General features: G+C 42.4%; 1 protein-coding gene across 2 annotated transcripts in view; it reads left to right on the forward strand.

Moving 5' to 3' along the window:
• The window catches only part of MCC (MCC regulator of WNT signaling pathway), a gene marked incomplete at its 5' end in the record, with an annotated part of 426,418 nt that overhangs the window by 303,592 nt on the left and 99,195 nt on the right, over window positions 1-23,631 (forward strand). For both annotated transcript variants that reach the window (XM_082651061.1, XM_082651062.1), the window contains one exon: window positions 13,461-13,574. In XM_082651061.1, the coding sequence (XP_082507187.1) occupies window positions 13,461-13,574 (114 nt within the window). The remainder of the gene's footprint in view (window positions 1-13,460; window positions 13,575-23,631) is intronic.

The following is a 23,631-nucleotide window of genomic DNA, read 5'->3' on the forward strand; positions in this document are numbered from 1 at the left end:
TGGCAACATGGTATATTATGCATATCATGCAATTTATTCAACCACTATTTTCCTTTTTCTTTTTTTTTTTACTGTCATGAACAGGTCTTTGTGCATATCCTTGCTTACACTAAGCCCTTCTGTCTTCAGATACATTTTTCTGGAAGTTCATTTTGGGGTCACTGTATGTGTCCCACTTGGTTCCTGACCCTCTCTTACCTTGTGCTATGAGGAGCCAGGAGGTGGGGAGTATAGACTGGGCGTAAGCCTCCTCTAGTTTCTAGGCTGTTGAGGATAAATGTGTTTACCTGCTTCCCTGCAGGCCCAGCCAGGATGTAGAGAGCTGCTGATCCAATTGCACATGTTGAAAGGCAGGCAAAGTGTAGATCACTCTGACTAATGTGAGCTGGGCCTCAAGGTAATGAATGATGAGTCATTCTGATTGTTTAATCAGGCTGTGTGTAAACAAGGAGATAGGAAAGTAGCCCATCAACACTTTTAAGGCCCAAAGTTATCTTGATACTTTTTTGTTTGTTTGTTTTGTTTTGTTTTGTTTTTGCCTCTCCAGTTGCGGAGCACAGGCTCTGGACGAGCAGGCTCAGCGGCCATGGCTCACGGGCCCAGCCGCTCCGCGGCATGTGGGATCTTCCCGGACCGGGGCACGAACGCGTGTCCCCTGCATCGGCAGGCGGACTCTTAACCACTGCGCCACCAGGGAAGCCCCTATCTTGATACTTTTTAGCAAGCACGAAGGCATGGCATGATGATCACGATAATTAAGATGACAACAGTCACTGTGGTTAACTTTCTGCCAGGCAGCATTGTGTTCGAGTGAGCTACCTGTAGTATGTTCATTTAATTTTTACAGTTCTGTATGGTTGGCTGTCATTACAGGGTGAGTAAAGTGGGGCTTGGAAATTTTTAACAACTTAACCAAGCTTGAACTAGTACTCAGGTCTGGGGTTTTTATTTGTTTTTGTTTTGTTATAAAGCCTGTGTCCTTAACTGAACTATGTTTTCCCCATCACTTTCTCTCTTCTTCCTCTCTCATTTTCTTCCTTTTCAGGGAACAAGTCCTGGTTGGGACTAGTATTGACTGGGTTAAGTGATTTGGAAAGGAGAGAAGATTCAGACCTTTTCTTCTCTCTAAGCACACTGTTCTCTGAAGCAGTCAGCAGGGCCCCTGATGGGAGAGAACATTGAGTAGATTTGAAATGTGTCTTCTACCCTTTCCTGGTGCTTTGGATTAGATGCAGCAGTGAGTGGTGAAATGGCCCATCAGTCAGCAGCCCCATGGTGAGGAACGAGAAGCCAGGGCCCGCCTGAGACTTGCCTGAAATGGGAGCTTGTTTATGGCATCAAGCATTTTAAAGGGATTTTCTTTACAAGAAATAGTGCATGTGAAAATCTCTCTCAAATGTTGGGAATACATTTGAATATGATTGTACTGAATATCTCAATAGTCAACATCTAGGCTGTCTCCTGTGCTTAAATAAAAAGACTTGAGATCATGTGCCTTGAGTTCTGTATACATAGAAAGTCCATATGTATATATGTGTGTGTTAATATATGTATGTGTGTATAAGTATGTATCTATATATGTATACACACACACACACACACTCAAATCTAAGTCTTCACTTGTTTTCCCAAAGAAAAAAACATTGTCCTCAATCCAGTAAAAAATAGGGAACTTCCAAAGCACTCAACTATTGCTGTTAAAGTACCTTGGTTTTTCCTGATCTGCAGAGTTTATGGAGTGTTTCACCATTAAAGGTACTTGGTTTCTTTAGAAAGGAGAATTTGATACCTACTAAATTGGATCAATATAAAAATTTATGAACAATGCAGACCTTGTCAAGGAAGTCTTTTACTCCTGTTCATATAATTCTCTGTGGGACTTTCTGCCTCAGGGATCACATCAGTATTTAGTACACACTGAAATATTCATGTCTTCTGATTAGCAGGATTTAATTGTTACATCTCGATCTCCTTCATGATGTGCCATTAGGATGCAACCCACCTTGAAATTTAAGCAGGTGCTGACAGGTTATTGCTGTGTCTTTATTTTGTTTGTGTTTCTTTCCAAATATCCTTGTATTGCATGTAATTTTGGTTTCCCTTGAAAATAACACCACAAAAAGTAAGAATTTATTAGTGGAAAATGCTGTGACTTGTTTTTACCAGCAACTATTGTATAGTAAATTTTAAAGTGTGTGTGTGTGTGTGTGTGTGTGTATGTATGTATGTATATATATATATATATAAAATATTCTGTTTAGACTTTTTATTTTTTAAGATTTATCAGTTAAGATAACCTTTCCTCCCATGTACTGTTTAGTTAGAGCTTTTTCACCTACACTTCAATATTTCCCTTGTTAACTTTCCCTCATCGATCGGGTATGGACATATCCGGAGATTAATTTTTCTCTGCTTTCCTGGGTCTGATATCAGCTTAATGGTCTTGTGTTTCTCAAAATGTTGGAAGTTTTAAAGAATTAATACCTTTTCCCTCATGCTAATTTTGCAGTTGTGCTTTTTCCCCTCTTATAAAAAGAACTCTCTGTCTGAGACTTTATCTTCTCAATAATTTCATGAAGGTATCTCAGCAGTGCTAGGGTATTCTGTTGCAAAGCATGAGGCATGGTTGTGAACCAGGCTCTGGGGTTAGACTGACAAGGGTTTTCATTCTAGCTCTGCCACTTACTAGTTTGGCAAGTTACTGAACCTCTAAGCCTCAATTCCTACCTCTTTAAAATTGGGGTTAACAACAGTACCTATTCCAAAGGCTATGTGAAGAATAATTAAGAAAGTACATGCATGTTACATGCTTTAAATATAGCAATAGCACATAACACATGTCCACATATTAGCTAATATCATTTCCAGTAAAAATTATGTGACATTTTTATTTTTTATTGAAGTATAGTTATGCATAATATTATATAAGTTATAGGTGTGTAATACAGTGATTCACAATTTTAAAGGTCATACTCCATTTGTAGTTATTATAAAATATTGGCTTTATTCCCTGTGTTGTACAGTATAACCTTGTAGCTTATTTTATACCTAATAGTTTGTACCGCTTAATCCTCTACCCCTATATTTCCCCTACACTCTTTCCTCTCCCCACTGGTAACCACTAGTTTGTTCTCTGTATCTGTGAGTCTGCTGCTTTTTTGTTATATTCACTAGTTTGTTTTATTTTTTGAGTTCCACGTATAAGTCATATCATATGGTATTTGTCTTTCTCTGTTGGACTTATTTCACTTAGTATAATGCCCCCTAGGTCCACCCATGTTGCTGCAAATGACAAAATTCCATTCTTTTTTATAACTGAGTAGTATTCCATTGTATATATGTACCACATCTTCTTTACCTCTTCATCTATTTATGGACACTTAGGTTGCTTCCATATCTTGGCAAGTATAAATAATGCTGCTATGAGCATTGAAGTGCATGTATCATTTCGAATTAGTGTTTGTGGTTTTTTCAGATATATACCCAGGAATGGAAATGCTGTGTCCTTTGGTAGTTCTATTTTTACTTTTTTGAGAAACCTTCATACAGTTTTTCACAGTGGCTGCACCAATTTACATTCCCACCAACAGTGTGCGAGGGTTCCCTTTTCTCCACATCCTTCCCGACATTAGTGTTCTTTTTGATGATAGCCATTCTGACAGGTGTGAGATGATATCTCATTATGGTTTTGATTTGCATTTCCCTGATGATTAGCGATGTTGAGTATGTTTTCATGTGCCTGTTGGCCATCTGCATTTCTCTTTGGAAAAATGTCTATTCAGTTCTTATTGGGTTGTTTGGTTTTTTGATGTTGAGTTACATGGGCTGTTTATATATGTTGGATATTAACCCTTTATTGGTCATATCATTTGCAAAGGTTTTCTCCCATTCAGTAGGTTGTCTTTTTGTTTTGTCAGTGGTTTCCTTTGCTGTGAAAAAGGTTTTAAATTTAATTAGGTCCTATTTTTTTATTTTTGCTTTTATTTCCTTTGTTTTAGGAGAGGGATCAAAAAAAATACTGCTTATGATTTTTGTCAAAGAGTGTTCTGCCTATGTCTTCCTCTAGGAGTTTTGTGGTGTCCAGTCGTACATTTAGGTCTTTAATCCATTTTGAGTTTATTTTTGTATATGGTGTTAGAGAATTTTCTAATTTCATTCTTTTACATGTAGCTATCCAGTTTTCCTAGCACCACTTATTGAAAGGACTGTCTTTTCTCCATTGTATATTCTTGCCTCCTTTGTCATAAATTAATTGATCATCAGTACGTGGGTTTATTTCTGGGCTCTCTGCTCTCTTCCCTTGATCTGTGTGTCTTTTTTTGTGCCAGTACACCATACTATTTTGATTACTGTAGCTTTGTAGTATAGTCTAAAGTTAGGGAGTATGATTCCTTTAGTTCTGTTGTTCTTTCTCAAGATTGTTTTGGCTATTCGGGGTCTTTTGTGTTTCCAGACAAATTTTTAAAATATTTGTTCTAGTTCATATGCAAGGATTTTTTTCAATATCTGCAAATCAATCAATGTGATACACCACATTAACAAATTGAAGAATAAAAATCATATGATGATCTCAGTAGATGCAGAAAAAGCCTTGGACAAAATTCGGTATTCATTTATGATTAAAAACTCTTCAGAAAGTGGGCTTAGAGGGAGCGTACCTCAACATAATAAAGGCCATATATGACAGACCCACAGCTAACATCATACTTAGTGGTGCTAAGCTGAAAGCATTTCCTCTAAGATCAGGAACAAGACAAGGATGTTCACTGTTGCCACTTTTATTCAACATAGTTTTGGAAGGCCTAGCCATAACAATCAGAGAAGAAAAATAAAGAAAAGGAATCCAAACTGTAAGGGAAGAATTCAAACTGTCACTGTTTGCAGGTGATGTGATACTATACATAGCAAACCCTAAAGATGCCACCAGAAAACTACTAGAGCTCATCAATGAATTCAGTACAGTTGCAGGATACAAAATTAATGCACAGAAATCTCTTGCATTCTTATACACTAACAATGAATGATCAGAAAGAGAAACTAAGGAAACGATCCCTTTTACCATCACATCAAAGAGAATAAAATACCTAGGAATAAACCTACCTAAGGAGAAAAAAGACCTGTACTCTGAAAACTATAGGATGATGAAAGAAATTGAAGACTACACAAACAGATGGAAAGATATACATTGTTCTTGGATTAGAAGAATTTATACTGATAAAATGACCATACTACCCAAGGCAATGTACAAATTCAGTGTGGCTTATTTTTAGAGGAGCATATTTTTGAAGATGGAGTGGGATTGAGGGTTATCTTCAGAGTTGGGAGGATCAGTCTTGGACCCCTCCCCTCCTTGAGAGCCGTCTCCCAGCCATTTGCCTTAGGTGGGTGCTAGGGATGATGGTGTTGCTGTTTTCACAGTTGGTACCTGGGTCCTGCTTTGTGATTTGGCACCATCACCTACATCAGGCACTCTTGGACGGGATCATTTTGTCTATTGGATGGTATTTTAGTGCTACCACGTTGAAGGGGATTTAGAGTGCTGTTTTCGACAGCTGAACTTCAGTGGAGGTTTAAAAAGTAACTCAGGGACCACTGACCAATGAAATCATCAGATAAAATGAAAGACGAAAAGGTCCTGTTTTCTGAGTTGGTCTAGGTCAGCAAAAAGTGATAAGCGTGCAGCGGGGCAATCTTGTAGATGGTGTTTAATGAGTTTTTACGTTTCAAGGCTGTGAACATCCTTTCTTGAAATATTGCACAGTAGGTGCCCCTAGCTGGAATTCTAGCTGTAAATAGGAATGTTCCAGTCCTGGAAGCCACTGAACAGGCCTGATTGTGTCCATTTGGCAAGGAACGTTCCCCCTTTGCCAGGGATTTTGTTCTTTATGTATCTGAATTAGAGCACCCGGCGTGTGGGGGAGTCTTGCAGGGGAAGCTGAATGAGGCTGCTTTCTCGTGTACAGATGTCTCCTGCTATTTCGAAGGATGAGGCTGGATATAGACATTTATTCACTACCCAGGAGCTCCTGGATTGCCATATGGGAGAACAGGAAGCCTCTGGATAGGGAATGAGGAAATGTGAATCTGATGAGCCTTGTTTTTCTGAGTCTGTTTAATGCCTTTACAACGAAGGAATTGAACTAGATGTTCTTGAATTCCCTCGCCGGCCGTAAGGTTATGTGTGATTCTGAGCGCTTTTTAAATTTCTAGGGGAGAGATTGCTGCTGATCAGTTCTGTATATAAATGAAGCTTCCTTGGGAAGTGAGCTTCAGCAAATCCATTCTGGGACCAGTGGGCAAATAAAGTATGAAGAGCCCCAAGCACAGAACTCAGGGTGGGGCCATCTGGTACAAACCCTTCTCAAAAAGATGAAAAAGCACAGAAAGTTAAAGAGAGTCTCCAAATTGACACTGAGCTGAGCCACCGCCAGCTTCATCATTGTCACTGGAGGGCTCGCCCTGCCATCTCCCACTGCCCTCTGCTTCACCCCCTGTCCCGGCCTCTGCCAGTGTGCACATCCTCCTACCCATCCACATACATGCACACACATGCACACATGTGTATCCTGCAAGCCAGGAGGGCAGTGGCATGTTGAGTTGGAAGTACCAGCAAAGCACATAGCAGAGACGATTAGAGCATGGAGTGTGTGTGTGTTAATATGTCTTCTACTGTTTATCAGTTCCCTGCCCTTGGGCTGATTTCCTATCCCTCCTCTGTGCCTTGATTCCTCATTGGTCAGAAGGAGGTGATAATACCTGTCTCATAGCATTGCGGTGAGGGTTAAATGAGGTACTGCATGAAATGTGCTTAGCCCAAGTGCCTGATACCTGTTAAACATTCAGCAAATGGTAACTATTAATGTTATGATTTACTACTATCGAGTTGCCTGGAATTCTTAGAATATTCCCAAAGCTTGGCACTGGGGTTGTGTCCTTTCTTCTGCAGGACTCTGTAGCTGATTGAATTAGGTAAAGTGTAGAAAGCACTTAGTGCAGAGCCTGAGTGTGTGTTCAGCATATAGTGGGTTAATTAATGTTATTTTTAAATAAATATTTTTAAGTCTCTAAAAAAAAAAGACTATGTGTTCAGTAAAGGTTAGTTGCCCTTATTTCTTCCCCTTTAAGGAAGAGAACAGTTCACTAAGTGGAAGCAGTTGGCACTACCCATTGTCTCACTCAAATATAAGCAAGAACTATGTTGTGTACTTTGCAGCTGGAGGGCAAGTGGCCCACTTAGAAGGACAGGATGGGCATTCCCATCATCACTGGTGGGAGGGAAATAGAGGTACCCTGGCAGTGCATGGCCTACAGGAGCATCTCAGGTAGCCAGACCAAGTACAGGGAGAGAGAGAACAAGCACAGTTTCCTCTGAGTGAGCTTACCTGCCAACAAGGTGGAAAAGCCTAGCTCAGCCATGTCACCATTAGTACTGCATGGTCTCTGGATGGAGACTTGGGGATGAACTCATTCCTCTGTTTCAGGTGTGGCTGTGGAAGCCTTTGGTCCCTTTGAAGGCAGTGCTGTAAGAGAGCAGACCCAAGTCCCAGAAAGATGAGTAAAATGGTGGGCCTAGAGTTTGGCAGCCTCGATTCTGGTTCTGGACCCCTTCAACAGCTGTGGCCCTTGGGAAGAGTACTTGTTCCTCAGCACACTGGGAATCATAGGCTCCCTGTAGGCCACGGAGGTGTGGTGTGATGGAGACCCAGTGGGATAATGCATAGGAGGGTGCCAAGCGATCAGGAAAGCACCGGCATCTGTTCCATTGTTTTTATTGCCAGTAGTAGCAAGATAAAGAAGCATCTTATAACCATAAGTACACAGTGGTGCTCCTGGGGGCTCATTAGAGTCACTGGGCTGCTGGCTTAGAAGGGCATCCTAAGAAGTGTGACGCCCTTTGTCTCATGGCTAGTCGGTAACGGGAAGCACATCTATCCACATAGCCCAGGAGCAGCCACCAGGAGAGACCGTCACAAAGGCACTGCTTGATCCTCACCCGGGCTCCCGGCAGCTGGACACCTTCTCTCTCAGAGGCTCCGCAGGCTTGTCTTTACAGCCAGCTGAACTGTGAAATATTAGTCAAGTAATGTTTCATCCAAAAATAGCCACCATTCTGACAGTTGTCTTGAAGCCAAATTTCCAGGTGGTTCACTTTTCCTTTGGATACACGCTGTAAAATGAATGTGAAGCCAGGCGCAGAACAGCCTAGGGAATTAGTATCTTTTATCTCCAGAAATACGAGGTATGCATGGATTTATATCCTTCACGTGCTAGACCCAAAGTTGTATTAGGAAGCGTCATGGTCCCATCCCAACCTTGCTGAGGCCTTGGGTTAAAATTTCACAGAGAATTAAGAGCCTTGACAGTCAGCTCCTTAAGCCTTGGGACTTCTGCTGAAGTCCCAAGGCTTAAGGCCTCTCATTCCTGTGCTGTTAACCCCCAGGAAGTGTGCTGCTCCAAGACAGGACTGTGTTACTTCCTCACCTGGATGTACCTCTCACTACCTGTAGTGAGGCTTCATCTGAGAAGGTTGTTGACTTGAAACTTGCTGACTTAAAACCTGGCTGGGAAAGAGGAAATGCACGTTGTTGAATGCTTACTTGGTTTCAGACACTGTGCTGGTCATTTTATGGATGGCCATCTCATTTTGCCTTTACGACAGCAAAAACACCCATTTATAAAAAACCAGGGCTTCCCTGGTGGCGCAGTGGTTGAGAGTCCGCCTGCCGATGCAGGGGACGCGGGTTCGTGCTCCGGTCTGGGAGGATCCCACATGCCGCGGAGCGGCTGGGCCCGTGAGCCATGGCCGCTGAGCCTATGCGTCCGGAGCCTGTGCTCCGCAACGGGAGGGGCCCCAACAGTGAGAGGCCCACGTACGGCAAAAAACAAAAACAAAAAACCCAGTTAAATCAGCTGTCCAAAGACAAATCACTAACAAGTATCATAAATGAGACATGAACCCAGGTTTATCTGATTCTTTATAAATTAGGCTCAGATCAACTTCATTTGCCAGCGTATCACAACATAATAGTGGTCTATACAGCGGAGGTCTGTTCTTGCTATTCTATTACAGAAGTCTGGAGTCAGGCAGTCCAAAGCTAGTAGGGTGGCTCTACAAGGTTGTTAGGGATTCAGGCACCTTCCACTCCCTACAGTGTGGACCTCATCTTTCTGAAGCAAGATGGCTGCTGGAGCTCCATCCATCACATTAATATACCAAGCAGCAAGGCTGGAGGAAGAGAAAAACAGCATGACCTCCCTCAAAAAGATTTTCCCAGAACTTCCACATATTTTTTTTTTTAACTTCCACATATTTTTGCTTCTGTCTCCTTGGCTAGAACTTTGTCACATGGCTACACCTAGCTCCAGCTGCAAGGGAGGCTGGGAACTGGGATATTTTAGCTGAACAGTAGTCTGACCAATGAAAAATCGAGGTCTTGTTCCTGAGCATGAAGCGAAAAGTGTGTTTGGGAAGAGACCAGCACAGTCTGCAGACGTCATATATTTTTCTCTCTTTGGTTAGTGAAACATCTTTTAATGGTACTTCGAGGTTCATGTGTCTGAAGCTCTGACTCAAGGTAGAGGACATTTCAGAAGCCAGAATATAAGTAAAGACATCCTGAAAAATGATGCAAATATAATTTTTCTATTATAGATAGTTGACAGTTCTGGTTGCTGTGGTAAATTTTTCTTTCCAGGATTTAAACCCACTGTCACTCCTTTTAAAAATCACCCGGAAAGACCTCTATTCTCTTATTTTCTTAATGCTGGGCTTGACACAGGTCTACACAGGTTCCGTCATAATACTTGTAGCATTGCTCGAAAACTCCCTAGCTATTGAATTTGCAGGGATACCACCAGGTCTGCCAGAATGAGGGGGGTGAAACCCCAAAAGAAGGAGATCCAGTCAGCTCTTGAGTACTGGGTGATTGACAAGGTGGAACAGGGGAGCTCCGGAGCTGAAGCTGGCAGGGAGTGTCCACTCTTCCTTGCGGTGAGAACACGACTCATCCCGTGCTCAGTTGTGGGAATGAGAGAGGGGTCGGTCAGACACATTCTCAGCAACACGTCTTTCAACTTGCGGGCAAACTTCTTTCCACACTGCACGTCCCAACCTTTGTAGTTAGCTTCTGCTGAGTACTTGTCAGTGACACTAAGGAACAAGTGTATACTGCACCTGGTTTTTAAAGTTTTACCTTCTATCAGAATTGCTGGCGGACAGGGAAAGAAGATGCAGCAGGGACAGATAATAACCGTTTACAGTTTTTATGCTACAGCCTTCACCTGCAGAAAACACTGTGACAACACTTTTTTTTTTTTTAATACAAAAGCCTCTTTCTCTTTAAAAAAAAAAAGTATTAAACAGGAAAGTATCCCAGAAGAGTTTGAAACCACCCAAAGGCCACCACCAAAAAGTTAGAATGCCAACTTACCAGTTTATTTTTCTGTTACATACTCATTATTTTTATAATCAGAGGCAAACATTTTAAGTAAAGTTTTCATCCACAGGAAAAAAACCCCTGAAAATCACTGTCACATACAACACTGCATAGTGAGGAAGGGGCATGGTGACCTTGGTTCTGGTGCTAGGCTCTCCATGGGACCTGGAGTGAGCAGGTCAATCTCTGGGTTTCATTCCTCACTCGCAGATGTGGAAGTGGGAGATGCCACATGCCGAGGGCCTTTCCTCCACTCAGACATCTGTGGTTATGACACTTGACACCATCTGCAAAACTTGGGGGCATCACAGAGCTGGCGTCTAGTCTAGATGGTTCTTAGTTCGGAGTTCATAGATGGATTCCAGGGTGTGTCATCATCTTAATTAGGCGGAACACATGCATAAGCACCAAGTTTATACTCTCCTCTAGGAGAAGGGCCCAACACATTCATGAGATTCTTAAGGAATCTTCAAGTTAAGAACAACTGAGGGGCTTCCCTGGTGGCGCAGTGGTTAAGAATCCACCTGCCAATGCAGGGGACACGGGTTCGAGCCCTGGTCCGGGAAGATCCCACATGCCGTGGAGCAACTAAGCCCGTGATCCACAACTACTGAGCCTGTGCTCTAGAGCCCACGAGCCACAACTGCTGAGCCCGTGAGCCACAAGGACTGAAGCCTGCGTGCCTGGAGCCCGAGCTCCACAACAAGAGAAGCCACCACAGTGAGAAGCCCACGCACCGCAACGAAGAGTAGCCCCCACTCGCCACAACTAGAGAAAGCCCGCGCGCAGCAACAAAGACCCAACACAGCCAAAAATAAATATAATTAATTAATTTAAAAAACAAAAAGAAAAACTGATCAATTCATATTTGATAGATAGGCATCTTCCATCCAGGGAAGAAAAGGGACTTGCCCCACAAGCACATCTGATGGATCCTTTGGCAATCCGGAGTGCTGGTGTTATCGTCTCTGGGCCCAGGGCTGTCTTCCATAGGATGTGACCCAGCCTGGACCCCTCTGCCCTGTACTGTGATGGAAATAACCACTCTGTGTGTCTCCCCATCTGGCCCAGTTCATGAGGTCAGTATGGAGTATATAGTCTCCTCTGTCAGCTTTTTCCCCAAAATTCTCCCCCAACCCCTGCAGGCAGCCCTTTCCCCCAGAAGTAGGATGGGAGATGGATGAGAGAGGAAGCCAGTCTAGGCTGTCATAGTTGGGATCCTTGTTTCTGCTCCTATATATCTTAAAGAACATGTCCGCTCTCCATGTATTTCATCCTTCCTGTCAGAGGTCAGGTGGTGGGTCTTCTCCCAAGACCAGACATAATAGCATAGCAGACCACAGTGTCTGTTGCTAAAGGAACATTCTCAGATTGACAGTTCAGAGGCAGAAGGGGCAACCCAGCTATGTAAGGGAGTGAATTTGTGTCCCTCTCCCCACGCTGGGAGCAAAACTGCCTCCAAAAAATTATACAATGGGAACACTGTGGTATTTGTGCTGAGAATTCATCACAGAAACCCTGTATCTGAAACCCAAAGTGACCTTTTCTGAGGGGCCTAGCCCTACATGAGAAGGCAAATACCACCAGATTGCCTGACATTTCCTTTTTTAAATTACAAGCGTTCCTGATTGCAAATCGGCTGTTGATCTGTTGGTTTGCAGCCCCGATGCAGTTAAGTGAAGTCCCAGTCACTGCTGTGATAGTCTCACAAACAACCGCTTTGAAACCCTAGCCCCTGCCCTATGTCTCCTTCTCGCCTACTCCCCCTCCCCCAAGCCTCCCAGCCTCCACGCAGTGTGGAGGGGCAGGCTGCAGAAAAGAGCATCTTTCTAAACCTGAAATTAAAATCTTCAAAGTGGAGTTGTGTGCCGCTGCACTGTGTACATCTTGAAAGATCAAATTTATTTACTTCTTACTTTACATCCTCTTGGCAGACGCTATACAGAAACCCTATAAAGAGGGAGGGTTTGCTCTGATTGGCATCACTCACCCAAGTGTCATGTGGAATTCAGCTCAGGGATGGTCTGAGCTCCACCTGGGATTGACAGTGAAGACAGCGAAGTAGTGACTCAGAGGGCAAGGAAGGCTGGAAGGTGCTGCTCCAGGAGCCGTGGCTGAACAGATATTAAGGATGGCCGCAGCCATCCACCTGCAAAGCCACAGCGGGCACACGTGTGGTAGACATGTGTGCATCCCAGGCTCCATGTGCAGAACCTGAAAGCTGAGCGGGTTGAGATCCTGGAAGTGCGTGATACGCTTGTTAATCTGCTGGAGAACGTTCTTTCTTGCTCCGCTTCCCCTGAGAGAGTTGGCTGGGGAAAGGTATAGCGATGCATTCTTGGTTTCTCTCGCCATAGCATAATTTATCAGAGTTCCGGTTCTGTTTCTGAGAGGCCTGCTTGCACAGAAGCATCATCATCTGGTCAATCTAGTCTGTCTGGGGAACAATGAGGAAGGAGGAGCTGGCAAGAAAATTAATGCATCAACTTGAGGAGGAGAACATCGGACACAATGAGCTCTCCCATTTTTTTTTCTTAATTCTCAGCCTTTTGGTCCGTCTGGACATGCGGCAGTATGGGTGATTGAATTGAAAAAAATTGAATTGCCCCATTCAACTCGCATATTTTCCCAAAGGTAAAAGCTAATTTGGTCCTGCCTTTTCCTTGCTTCTTGAGAATCAGGCAGTCCACACCAGCTCTTAATCTCATCCTTGCTGAGTAACTCGGAGAAAGCCCTTAGAATGAGCAGCTTTCCTCTCTATTTTTATTAGACAATCCAAAATTAGGTCCTACTGCCCACACATAACAGTGTTTTCCCTGTTACATTGAGGGTGACCAGATAATCCAGCTTGCCTGTGACACACCTGATTTCTGTCCATTGTCCCCTGAGATTAATATCACCCAATGTCCCATTGTAGATGATACCTATTTTTATGCGATCACACTAATTACAGGAAATGAAGGGAAGGAAATGAGTTTCTGCCGAAGGGTCTAACCTTGTGCTCCTTTCTTCCCATAACTGCAGCTTCACTTGGCAGCCCTGGCATCACTCAAGGGAGATATAGTGGAGCTTAATAAACGTCTGCAGCAAACGGAGCGGGAACGGGACCTTCTGGAAAAGAAATTGGCCAAGGCACAGGTAAGGGGTCTGGAAAGGTTCTTTTTGCTTTATTTTTTAAGATGAAACATATGGAAATCTCCACAAAACAAATGACGGTTTGATGAGCAGACCCCCTCATGACCACTGTCCAGGTCAAGAATTAGAACCTGACAGTCATCCCAGAAGTGCCTCCTTATGTCCCATCCCAATCCCACTTTTCCTCCCCACATGGCTTTTATAGTCATATTTTCTGTTTCTTTACGGTTTATCGCTGGAGTTTGTATGTCCCTAGACAGTGGAGTTTTGTCTTGCCTGTTTAAAAATTACGTGTTTCCTTTGAATCTCTTAATCCACAGGTTTTCCCTCCGTTCTTTATTGGCTTTATACTTAGTCTTTTAAAAGCTGGCCATTTGACCTGTGGAGTTTCCCACAGTCCAGATGTTGCTGATTGTTCACCCATGGTGCAGTTCGGCATGTTCCTCTGTCCCCTGTGTTCCCTGCAGAATGGCCTTGGATCCAGAGGACCAGTCAGATTCATGGCCAGTCCCTCTGGCAAGACTGTAGAGGGTATTTGTTTTTCCACTGGGAAGCACATAGTATCTGGTTGTCTTGCCTTCTGAGATGTTAGCAGCTATCTTTTTTTTTTTTTTTTTTTTTGCGGTACGCGGGCCTCTCACTGCTGCGGCCTCTCCCGCTGCGGAGCACAGGCTCCGGACCTGCAGGTCCAGCGGCCATGGCTTACGGGCACAGCCACTGCGCAGCATGTGGGATCCTCCCAGACCGGGGCACGAACCCGTATCCTCTGCATCGGCAGGCAGACTCTCAACCACTGCGCCACCAGGGAAGCCCGTTAGCAGCTGTCTTGATACTCAATGCCCAAGTTCACTGATTCATCAAGACTTTACAAAATCATGATATTTTAGTTCTACCATTTCTTTCTCAGTTATTAATTGAAGTGCTTTTATAGAGACATTTCCCATCACCTATGATGTATTGAAACAATGGTATAGTTCACGGAGGAAAAGCAGAATCATTGCTTCATGCTTTTGATTTATTTAACATTTTTCAAGATAATGAATTATTTATGATCCTCTGAAAGTCCCCAGTTACTTTTTAAAATATGATGAACTTAGGGATTTTAACATATTTGGGTTTCAGTCCTTTGTAATTATTTTCCTTGTAGAAACTCAAAGTATACTATTTTTGGCCAGTAAGAACCTCTTCAAGTTGGCTCCTGAGTCTTTTGACAGGAGCCTAGTACTTACTCTAGGCTCATCCAGTACATTTCTCACTCCAAAACTGGAATTAAGCATTCTCCATGTAGCCTTGGTTTTTCTCTGTAGAAAATGGTATTTCCAGACTGCAATCTGGGTGCTAAGGGTGCTTATTGCTTCTAGTTTGGTCATTATTTTTAGGCCTCTTCTATAAACATAGCCAGGAAATTCTTTATTTACTTATTTATTTATCCACATATGTATGTATGTATACATTTTAAGATAAAATACCTTAGGAGCTCATAATAATTTCTCCAATTTAAATTCAGACTACAGGGTTCTTTTACTTAGCTTCTGTATTTTATTTGTATATCCTTTCTTTTCACACTAAACATCTTGGTTCTGAAGTTTACAGAGGATGATTGGATAAGAATATTCCATAATTACTCATTTGCTTCCTTCCATATTATATACAATCAGTCTCAAAATAATAACATTAATACTATCATAACAAATACAGTTACTGAGAAGAATTTTTTAAAGTTTTTTTTTCATTATACTTTCCTCATTCTCCCAGTTTTTTGCAACTGTACTATATCCATACTGCCTGACCCTGTGGCCATTACATCTTAGACTTTCTTTTAGTCCTCATTTAGTCTTCTACAAGTAAATTATATATTTCATGTTTACCATGGTCTTTATGTCAATATCCCTCTGTTTGTTTGTTTAATGCCCGGAAGCTACTTTCCAGTAGATTTCCTCAGGGAGGACTCATGGGAATAATCTTCACCACCTTTCTGCTTGTTAATAACAATATGTCTCTGCCCTTCTTACTTGAAAGGCATTCTTGCTGCCTTAAAACCCTTGACTCATCTTTTCTTTACTTGAATATGTTTCTTTATTCTATTTTGGCATGGAGTGTTGCTCTCAAAGTCTGTTAATAATACAACTTTCTCTCTCTCTCTCTCTCTCTCTCTTTCTTCCTCCCTTCTTTACTTCCTTCCAGTAATTTTGCTAGAGTAACTCTTAATCATTCTGGTTTGATATTCTCATGTTTGCTGTGTTTTCTTCTGATTATATTTTGTAATCTTTTTTTTAATTTCAGAGAAGTTTTTTCTAATTATAGTGTTTAATATTAGTTTTGTTCCCTTGCCTTTTCTTTTTCTTCAAGGATGCTTATTATTTATATCTTAGATCTTCTTTGCCTGTCTTCCATATCTGTCACTATCTCAAATCCTTTATATCTCTCCCTGTTTACCTTGTTTTTCCTGTTCTCCATCTTCTGTTTTTCTTAGGCCTTATATGTTGTATTTATCCCCTCCTGTGTGCCTTCTGGCTTAGTCATATATTTCTGCATTTTTATTTCATTTCTTTTGTGTGTGTGTGTTCTATTACCTTCTTTCTGAGTTTTTCTAATTTTGAATTCTGTTCTCCCATGTTTTATGTCATTTCATCTTTTTCAAGTCTTTTAGCTTATTTTGAAATAGTAGTCTACTGTTTGGGACTCTTTGTGGGGAGAGAGGTTCTCTATTTTGTGGCATGCTTTCATGGTTTATAGGGATGTTATTCTCCCCTTTTTTTCATTCTTTCTTGTACCTTTATGTGGGATTTGCCCTCAATACTGTTCTGTTTTTCATTTTTATGTGAAAAATAGTTTCTTTGAACCTTTAGGAGGCAGAGTTGAACATGGCCTTTTTAAGTTCATAGAGCTTCCTTGCATTCACGAATATGGCAACCTGCTTTCCGACACTTCCTGGCTCTGTTCCCCTCACCTGCTTCTATCTCGATCTGTTCTTTCCCTTGTCTCTATTACCCCATCCTGTTCAATTTTGATCCTACTCCCAGCAGTTTCTCCTCCTGGCAGAGAGTCCTAGGGCCGGTCTTGAAAGTTCATAGGGACTAGCTGCCTTAGCCCCTTCAGATCTTACTGTGGGCCCCTTGCTCACTCACTCTTGGCTCAGGCAAAACCCCTCCCAGTTGGCCCTCCTCACTTTCCTGTATATACTTACTGGCTGTTCTGAGGTTTTCCAGTTGTCGGGTCCCTCAGTCTTGTTTCTTCCCTCTGCTTCTGCCCACACAGACACCATTTAGGTCTTGTGGATGCTGTTGGTTTGTCCCTACCTGCTTCTGTTTTGTTGTTCAGGAGGATACCTTATCTCTAAGCATTTGCTTTTGATGTGTAGGTTCTCTATATTTGTGTGGGAATTCAGAGAGATTAAAAGAACGAGGCTGCCCCAGTCATTGGTCTAGAATGACCTATGGCAGGTTTTGAAAACTCATGTTTCATAATCTTAGACTGTTCAAGTAGAGAGGAAAGACCCTTTGTACTTGAGATCATCTACTTCCACATTTGACAGGCAACCCAGAGAGGTTAACTTGCTTACCCAAGGTCAAATGAGCAGCCAGCCCCAGAGCCAAGACAAGGCTACCAGTGTTCTTTCCTCATACAGGATGTTACAGAGACAGAAATTTTCAATTTTTACTTGGATGAAAACTTTACATTTTCCTTCTGATCATAAAAGTAACAAAAATGTGATAGAAAAAACTGGAAAGGCAGCATTATAATATTTATACTGGACTCTGGTGAATTAAAACTTTTCTGAATGCTTTGTTGTTGTTTCTTAAGGTGTTTTTTGTTTTTTGAGAAAGTAGTTATTTTTTCATTAAAGAAAAAATAGAATGGTGTTAAGCTGGTGTAAAGCCAGCCATTGTTAATAGTCCTGATTGGTGAGAATGTTTCTTTTAGGAAAAAGAAATTGTGAGTGCTTTTAACTGGAAGCTGGCATGTACCCCAGTCTTGGATTTTAAAAGATGACCAGGAAGGTTTTTGTTAAAATTTAAGTCTCAAAGACAGAGCAGCTTGTGCAGGGGATGATAAGAGGAGAATGGGAAACTTTTTGTCTGCTATGTCAGGGATTGATTCAGCTCCCTTTTGACTTAACTTATGGTCAAGATAATCTCATGTAATAATTTTGTTGGCTGGTTTTACCCCTGATGGTTACATCACAGTACCATTAGTTGACTCTCTTGCTTGTATACTTACAGTAAATATACTTAAAAATTACTCTTCCTTTCACTGGAAATGTCTTCCCAGTTCAGATGCTGGGACCCAGGAAAGAACATGAAAATAAAAAGGTTAGTCTTGCCAGGCTTATACCTTTTATAAAAATGAGATTTATGCAAGGAAGTGTCTGTGCCGTGCTTTCTCTGTTACATGCCTTGGTAAGTGATTCGTGTTTGAGGCTTTACCAGATGGTGGAAGAGCAAGTTTGTGTATAAATGTATAGTCTGTGGCTTTAGTAAGTTTTACCAGCTCTCTAAATATTACAGAGCTATGATTAAAATGTAAAATATAAATGGTGCTTTTGTTCATCAGAAATAATCAAAGAGAGCTTCATAATCTGTTGAGTAATTATTAATGGTGATACTAGAACTAGTTGAATAAAAGAAGGCTCATTATACATGGGCAAAAGTCGGTGGAGTTTTAATAGTGATTGGAAGGGAAGAGCTAAGTAAAGGACCCCCAATACCAATGTGATAGGGAAGGCAAAGTGCTTCTGTATTTGCATCCTACTGCTGCGTAACAAATTGCCCCAAACTTACTGGCTTAAAACAACACACATTTATTATCTTACACATTTATTATCTCCTGTGCATCAGGATCCCAGGCATGGCTTAACTAGGTCCTCTGCAAGTTTGCCGTCAAGGTGTGGGCAGAGCTGCACGCTCGTCTGGACACTCAACAGGGAAAGAGTTCACCTCCAGGCTCACTCACGTCATTAGCAGAATTTCTCTGTGGTTGTAGAATTCATGGCAGCTTGCTTCCTCAAAGCCAGCAATGGAGAGAAAGATTCTAGAATAAATCTTCTGGCAAGACAGTCTTATATAATGTAATGCAATTATGGGAGAGACATCCCATCACCTTTGCCACATTGTGTTAGTTAAAGGCAGTCACACGTCCCACCCAGATTCAGTGAGATGGTAATCACACCAAGGAGACACAGGGATCATATGGTCAACTTGGAGTCTGTCCATCACAGCTTCCTGGGGGATCTGATGAAGAGTGCCACTATTAGCCTACAATAGTGATGATCGCCACACTTCTTTAGCTCTGTTTTGTGCCAGGCAGTATAGCAAGCATTCCGCATGCTTTATCTCACTGAGTTCTCATAATGACCTGTGATGAGAAAACCTTAACATTCCCATTTACAAATGAAGAAATTGTGAGGTTTAGGGAATTTGAATATCTTGCCTGAGATGATGGAGCTAGAAAGCACTTAAAGTCAGGGTATGAATCTAGGTTTCGTGGGAATCCATAGCTGTACTAGTCCCCTGGGCTGCCCTGGGGATCTCAAAGAGGGTGGGGAATAGGGCACGGGTTAATTTGGTTTAAGTATCTACCCTCCCAAATCAAACAGATGCTCAGACCTGCGCATGCGATTTGCACCAACACTAAACACCTTCTGGGGGAACAGCCTGGTGGGAAAGTGGCGAAGGTTATATACGGTACTGATTTGATGCTTTCAGCATATTTTCTTTGCGTTTAATACCAACAATTATTTTCAGTAACTGCATTTTTAAAAAGTACTACAGAAGGAGATATATCAGAACAAGCTTCTGAGCCCCTTTGAAATTGGTCAGTAGTAATACAGTACACCTTCTATTTCTCAGCTCTCTATCTTTAGATAGCAAGTGTTCTGAATTTTCTACGGCTTGACTTTTAGGAAGAAGACAAATATAGTTTTCATTAAATGTAACGGAGAGAGTGTTTTCTTTAATCTTTCTCTTGTATGAGATACTTACAGAGGTAGTATGGATGCCTTCTCTTTGCCAGGATCTCCCTCCCCCAATTCCTTCCTTATTTGTTTATACTCTTCGGTACAGTGCTCTAGCTGTTTGGTTTTGTCAATGACGTTTCCATTTGTGCTGAGCCTCTTTGTTTAGTTGGCTTGGTTCCCCACCCTACCCCTCAGGAGAACCTGGGCAAGGACTTCGAATGAGGGTAGAAATATCCTGGGTGGTATTACTGGTGATCCATCCAGTGTGACCCTGAGAAAGTAGCGTAACTTCTTAGCGTATTTTAAAAGGGAGCGGTGCCGACCCTCTTCCCACGATGGTTGAGAGGGTTAACGAATGAATGATGGCATTGCATTTTTCAAGAATGGAGTTTATAATACCCTTAGGTTTGACAGCTGAGACTAATGTGATGATTAAAGATCAGTGGCCTCTGTGGAATAAGATAAAACCCAGTGAAGAACATTAACAAAACCATAAAGCTTCTTAGCGTCACCGCATTACACAGGGTTTTTCCAACAAGGGCTCAAGTTCTCAGGCCAGTCTGTTTCAAGGCTGACTCACAGCTTTATCCCTGGATTGCACCAATTGCAGAGATGAGCCTAAAGGGTTTTATTCTTAGTGGTTGTAATGATGATATTGCTTGTTTTTATTGAACATTTTTGCACATAGGCAGTTTCGCTCCTTTATGTGGCTTGAGACAAGTATTTATATAGATTTTAAATTTGCTTCATCATCATGATAGGAGAGTGGAAACCTAGAGAAAAAGCTCAGGGTATATATTAAGCTCCAGATGAAATTCAGGAAAAGCAAAATTCCATCCTATCTAATCCCAATCTTTTTTTTTTTTTTCTTTGCCTTTCAAACTGAAAGTCTGTAGTTGCAGGAGAAATCCAGCTTCCTAATGATAGTGACCTCCAGAAATTCATGGCAGGCAAGATGCTGCAAGCCCAGGCTTTCTGGCTTTGCTGTACTGTAGGATCAGTCAAAAATGCAGTATAGGTTGGAGGACCCTGGGTAAAATTCTCTGTAATGATAGAAGAAAAAAAAAGCAGTAGCATGTTGTTTAAGACCATTTCTTATTTTGCTCAGCTGAAATTATGTGAGCTGTTTCTATACAGTAAGGAGGCGAAAGTAATCCCTCATCTGCAAGTTTTGCTAGAAGAAGCCACCATTGCTTTCTGTTCAGAAAGTTGTTGCTGAGTAATTGACTTTGTAGCTAAAGCTGGCTTGATGGGAGCTGGAGGGACTTAGAATTTCCTGCTTTATACCCCCTTATGTCTGCTTTTCTATTTCGGTGCTCCCAGGGGGTTGGGGAGAGAGCTATTGGGGTTTCCTAACTCTCCTCTGGTATTGTAAGGCATTAATGTTCATGTTTCCTGGAGTTCACCAGAGGTGGTGCAGGGTAAGAGACCAAGGGGGGATCACTCTGATGCCACTTGAGGTCTTTAGGTAAATGGTAAGGAGGAGTTAAGCCCACAGCTCAGGGAGCTGGAAGGGAGTAGAGGCGAGAAGGCTGTGGCTACAACAGCCTCAGCCCCTTGATGGCATACACAGGACTCTGAGGGCTTTGCAGAGCATTCTATTCGCTATCTGGGTTTTAAGAAATAGTCCCTGTGCATTTGCTCTGTTTTCATCTGTAAAGTGGTTGTATCATCAGGATATGCAATGATAACAAATAACCCCAAATGTTCAGTGGCTTAAATTATCAAAGGTTTATTTTTTGGCTTCTTGCTGGGAGCTCACTGGAACTGGTAGGAAACTGCTGCATTGTCCTCACCCAGCCTCCCGAGCTGATAGCCTCTACTATCTGGAGTGTTGCCCAGGGGAAGAGAATATGGGAAAGCCTGCAGAAGCACTTAAAGGCTTCTAGGCAAAAATGGTGTATATTCACTCATATCTTGCTGGACAAGCAAGTCACATGGCCTTATTCAGCTTCATGGGGGAGGAGAAATATTCCTCCACGTGCATGGATGGAGGTGAACCAGAGTCTTGGTAAACGCCTCTGCAGGCTGCCACCTGGGTGCTCGTGCTTATGAGATGTGCATCCCTTACGGTGGTCCTGGCGGTGCCCCACATACATAAGAAAATACTGGAGAAAAATGAACACCATTTGAAAAAGGATCTTGTTAATGGATTATGAAAAAGTGGATGTCTTTTTATCATTCTTTAAAATTTTCTATAATGTACTTAAAGTTGTAACTTAAAATTGAAAAATTTGGGCAAACGTTAAGTGGTAATAGGAGTGATACTCTTTGTCCTGTTTGGTTGTCATTGTTATATTACCTTCTTAAATGAGGCTTTACTGGAATACCTGCCCATAAGTGACTCTCATATGGAGGTGCAGTATACAGCTTGACCTAGCCTGTGTCCTTGTGAAACAGAATACCGGAAATCACATAGCCTCCTGGGTTAAAAAACGCTCTCGGAAACTCGGGTTAGTGAGAGGCATGGGCAGTGTGATACTTGAACTGGGCCTCATTTTAATAGGCCAGTCCTGCTTGTGTGGGAGGCTGCCAGGGCAGGAAGGCACTGATTGCTCACAGAATATGGCTTTGTCTGTCCTGGGTGCTCCCCACTCATCTGCCACTTTTAACACATTGATGTGCCCCATTCCTGGGCTTGGTCTTGTGCAGTTTAATGGGAGCAGTTTAACAAGAGTGGTTTTTTGAGTTCTTTAGGCTCCTGCAGGTGATGGCTTGTTTCGTCCTGCACTGTTGCCCTTGTGGGAATTGATGCACTTCTCCCGGCACCACAGCTTGGAAAAGCTCAAGGAGTTTCTTCATTCAGCTTGGAGAGCAACGCTTCCGCTCAGCTTTGGTTGGGCATGATGAGTGTGCATGGAATGGGTGAAGCGTGTTTAATGAGATACCTCAAGGGGATTTTGGTTTGTAACATCAAATCAGCTATGAGCTACGTCCTGAGCTATGTCTTCTCAGTCATTCATTGATCTGGAGGCTAGGAGTTTCGATAATTATTTTCCAGTATTCTCTTTTCACTGGGGAAAGAATCTCCAGGGCACCATTCTATCATCTCTTCTTCCCCCCCACCCCTCCAATTCTGTCCATGTTTCTTATGCACCAGCAGAGGAGTCTGCTTGGAAGCTGCGACCACATTTCCCTTCAAGGTAGGTGTCATAGTGACCCTCCCTATGGCACCTAGCACCGTATCATAGTTTAGGAAATCAAGATATATCTATTATTTTAGAGGAAGTATTCAATTATAGAGGCTTCCCACCATTGTGAAAAAACATACATATGGAAAAATATAGGAATGTAACCTTTGCCTTCAGCTGAGAAGTTTTTTCCTCTAAGACGTTCTTGTTGCTACTCCCAGATGAACTCCTAAGTTCCAAATAGACATTATGAATCTTTTTTATCCTTTCAGCTGCAAGCACTGTTCTGTCTGACTGAATTGTCGGGCTTCCTGTTGAGTCTTGTTCATACTCATGCCCTCCAGGCGGACCTTCCAGTTAGAGGCAGGGGGAAGATGGTACGACACCAGCTCTCATGCTCTCGTTATCTGGGTACCAACCATCTGATCTCCCTGCAAGCCAGGCAGCCCCACAGGAGCTCACCTCTCAGATAGCTCCTAACAGCCAACAGGGACACCTAGAGTGGGCTTGGTGTTTATCAGTTGATCCTGTGCCTTTCTCTTGAATAAACACTTACACATCTTCATTTTTAAGTGGATTTTGCAGTTTCTTGTCTGCCTTGGTGGTGGCGGCGGCCTGTTGACCTGTAAAGACTGAAGGAGGAGGAATAAGTGGGGAATTTCAGGGAGAATGAGAGCTCGTGGAGTTTGTAAGGGGAAGCGTTTCACAGCAGTTTGTAGCCCTAGAGAACTGAATATGGGAAACCCCAGAGCGGGAACCAGCAAGATGACAAAGTAGTAGGAGTCACGGCATCCACAAGATCAAGGTCAGACCGGGCATCATCTCATAACTATTGTAAGATCTGGAACTGGTGACCTTCATGAGAGCGTCAGCTACATACGCACATACACATACTACACACATGCAGGTGCATGCGTGCACAAGTGCACACACACACTCACATACACAATTTGAAGATGGGAAAAAAAGACCA

Source organism: Grampus griseus, assembly GCF_964374135.1.
Source record: "Grampus griseus genome assembly, chromosome: 3".
NCBI lineage: Eukaryota > Metazoa > Chordata > Mammalia > Artiodactyla > Delphinidae > Grampus > Grampus griseus.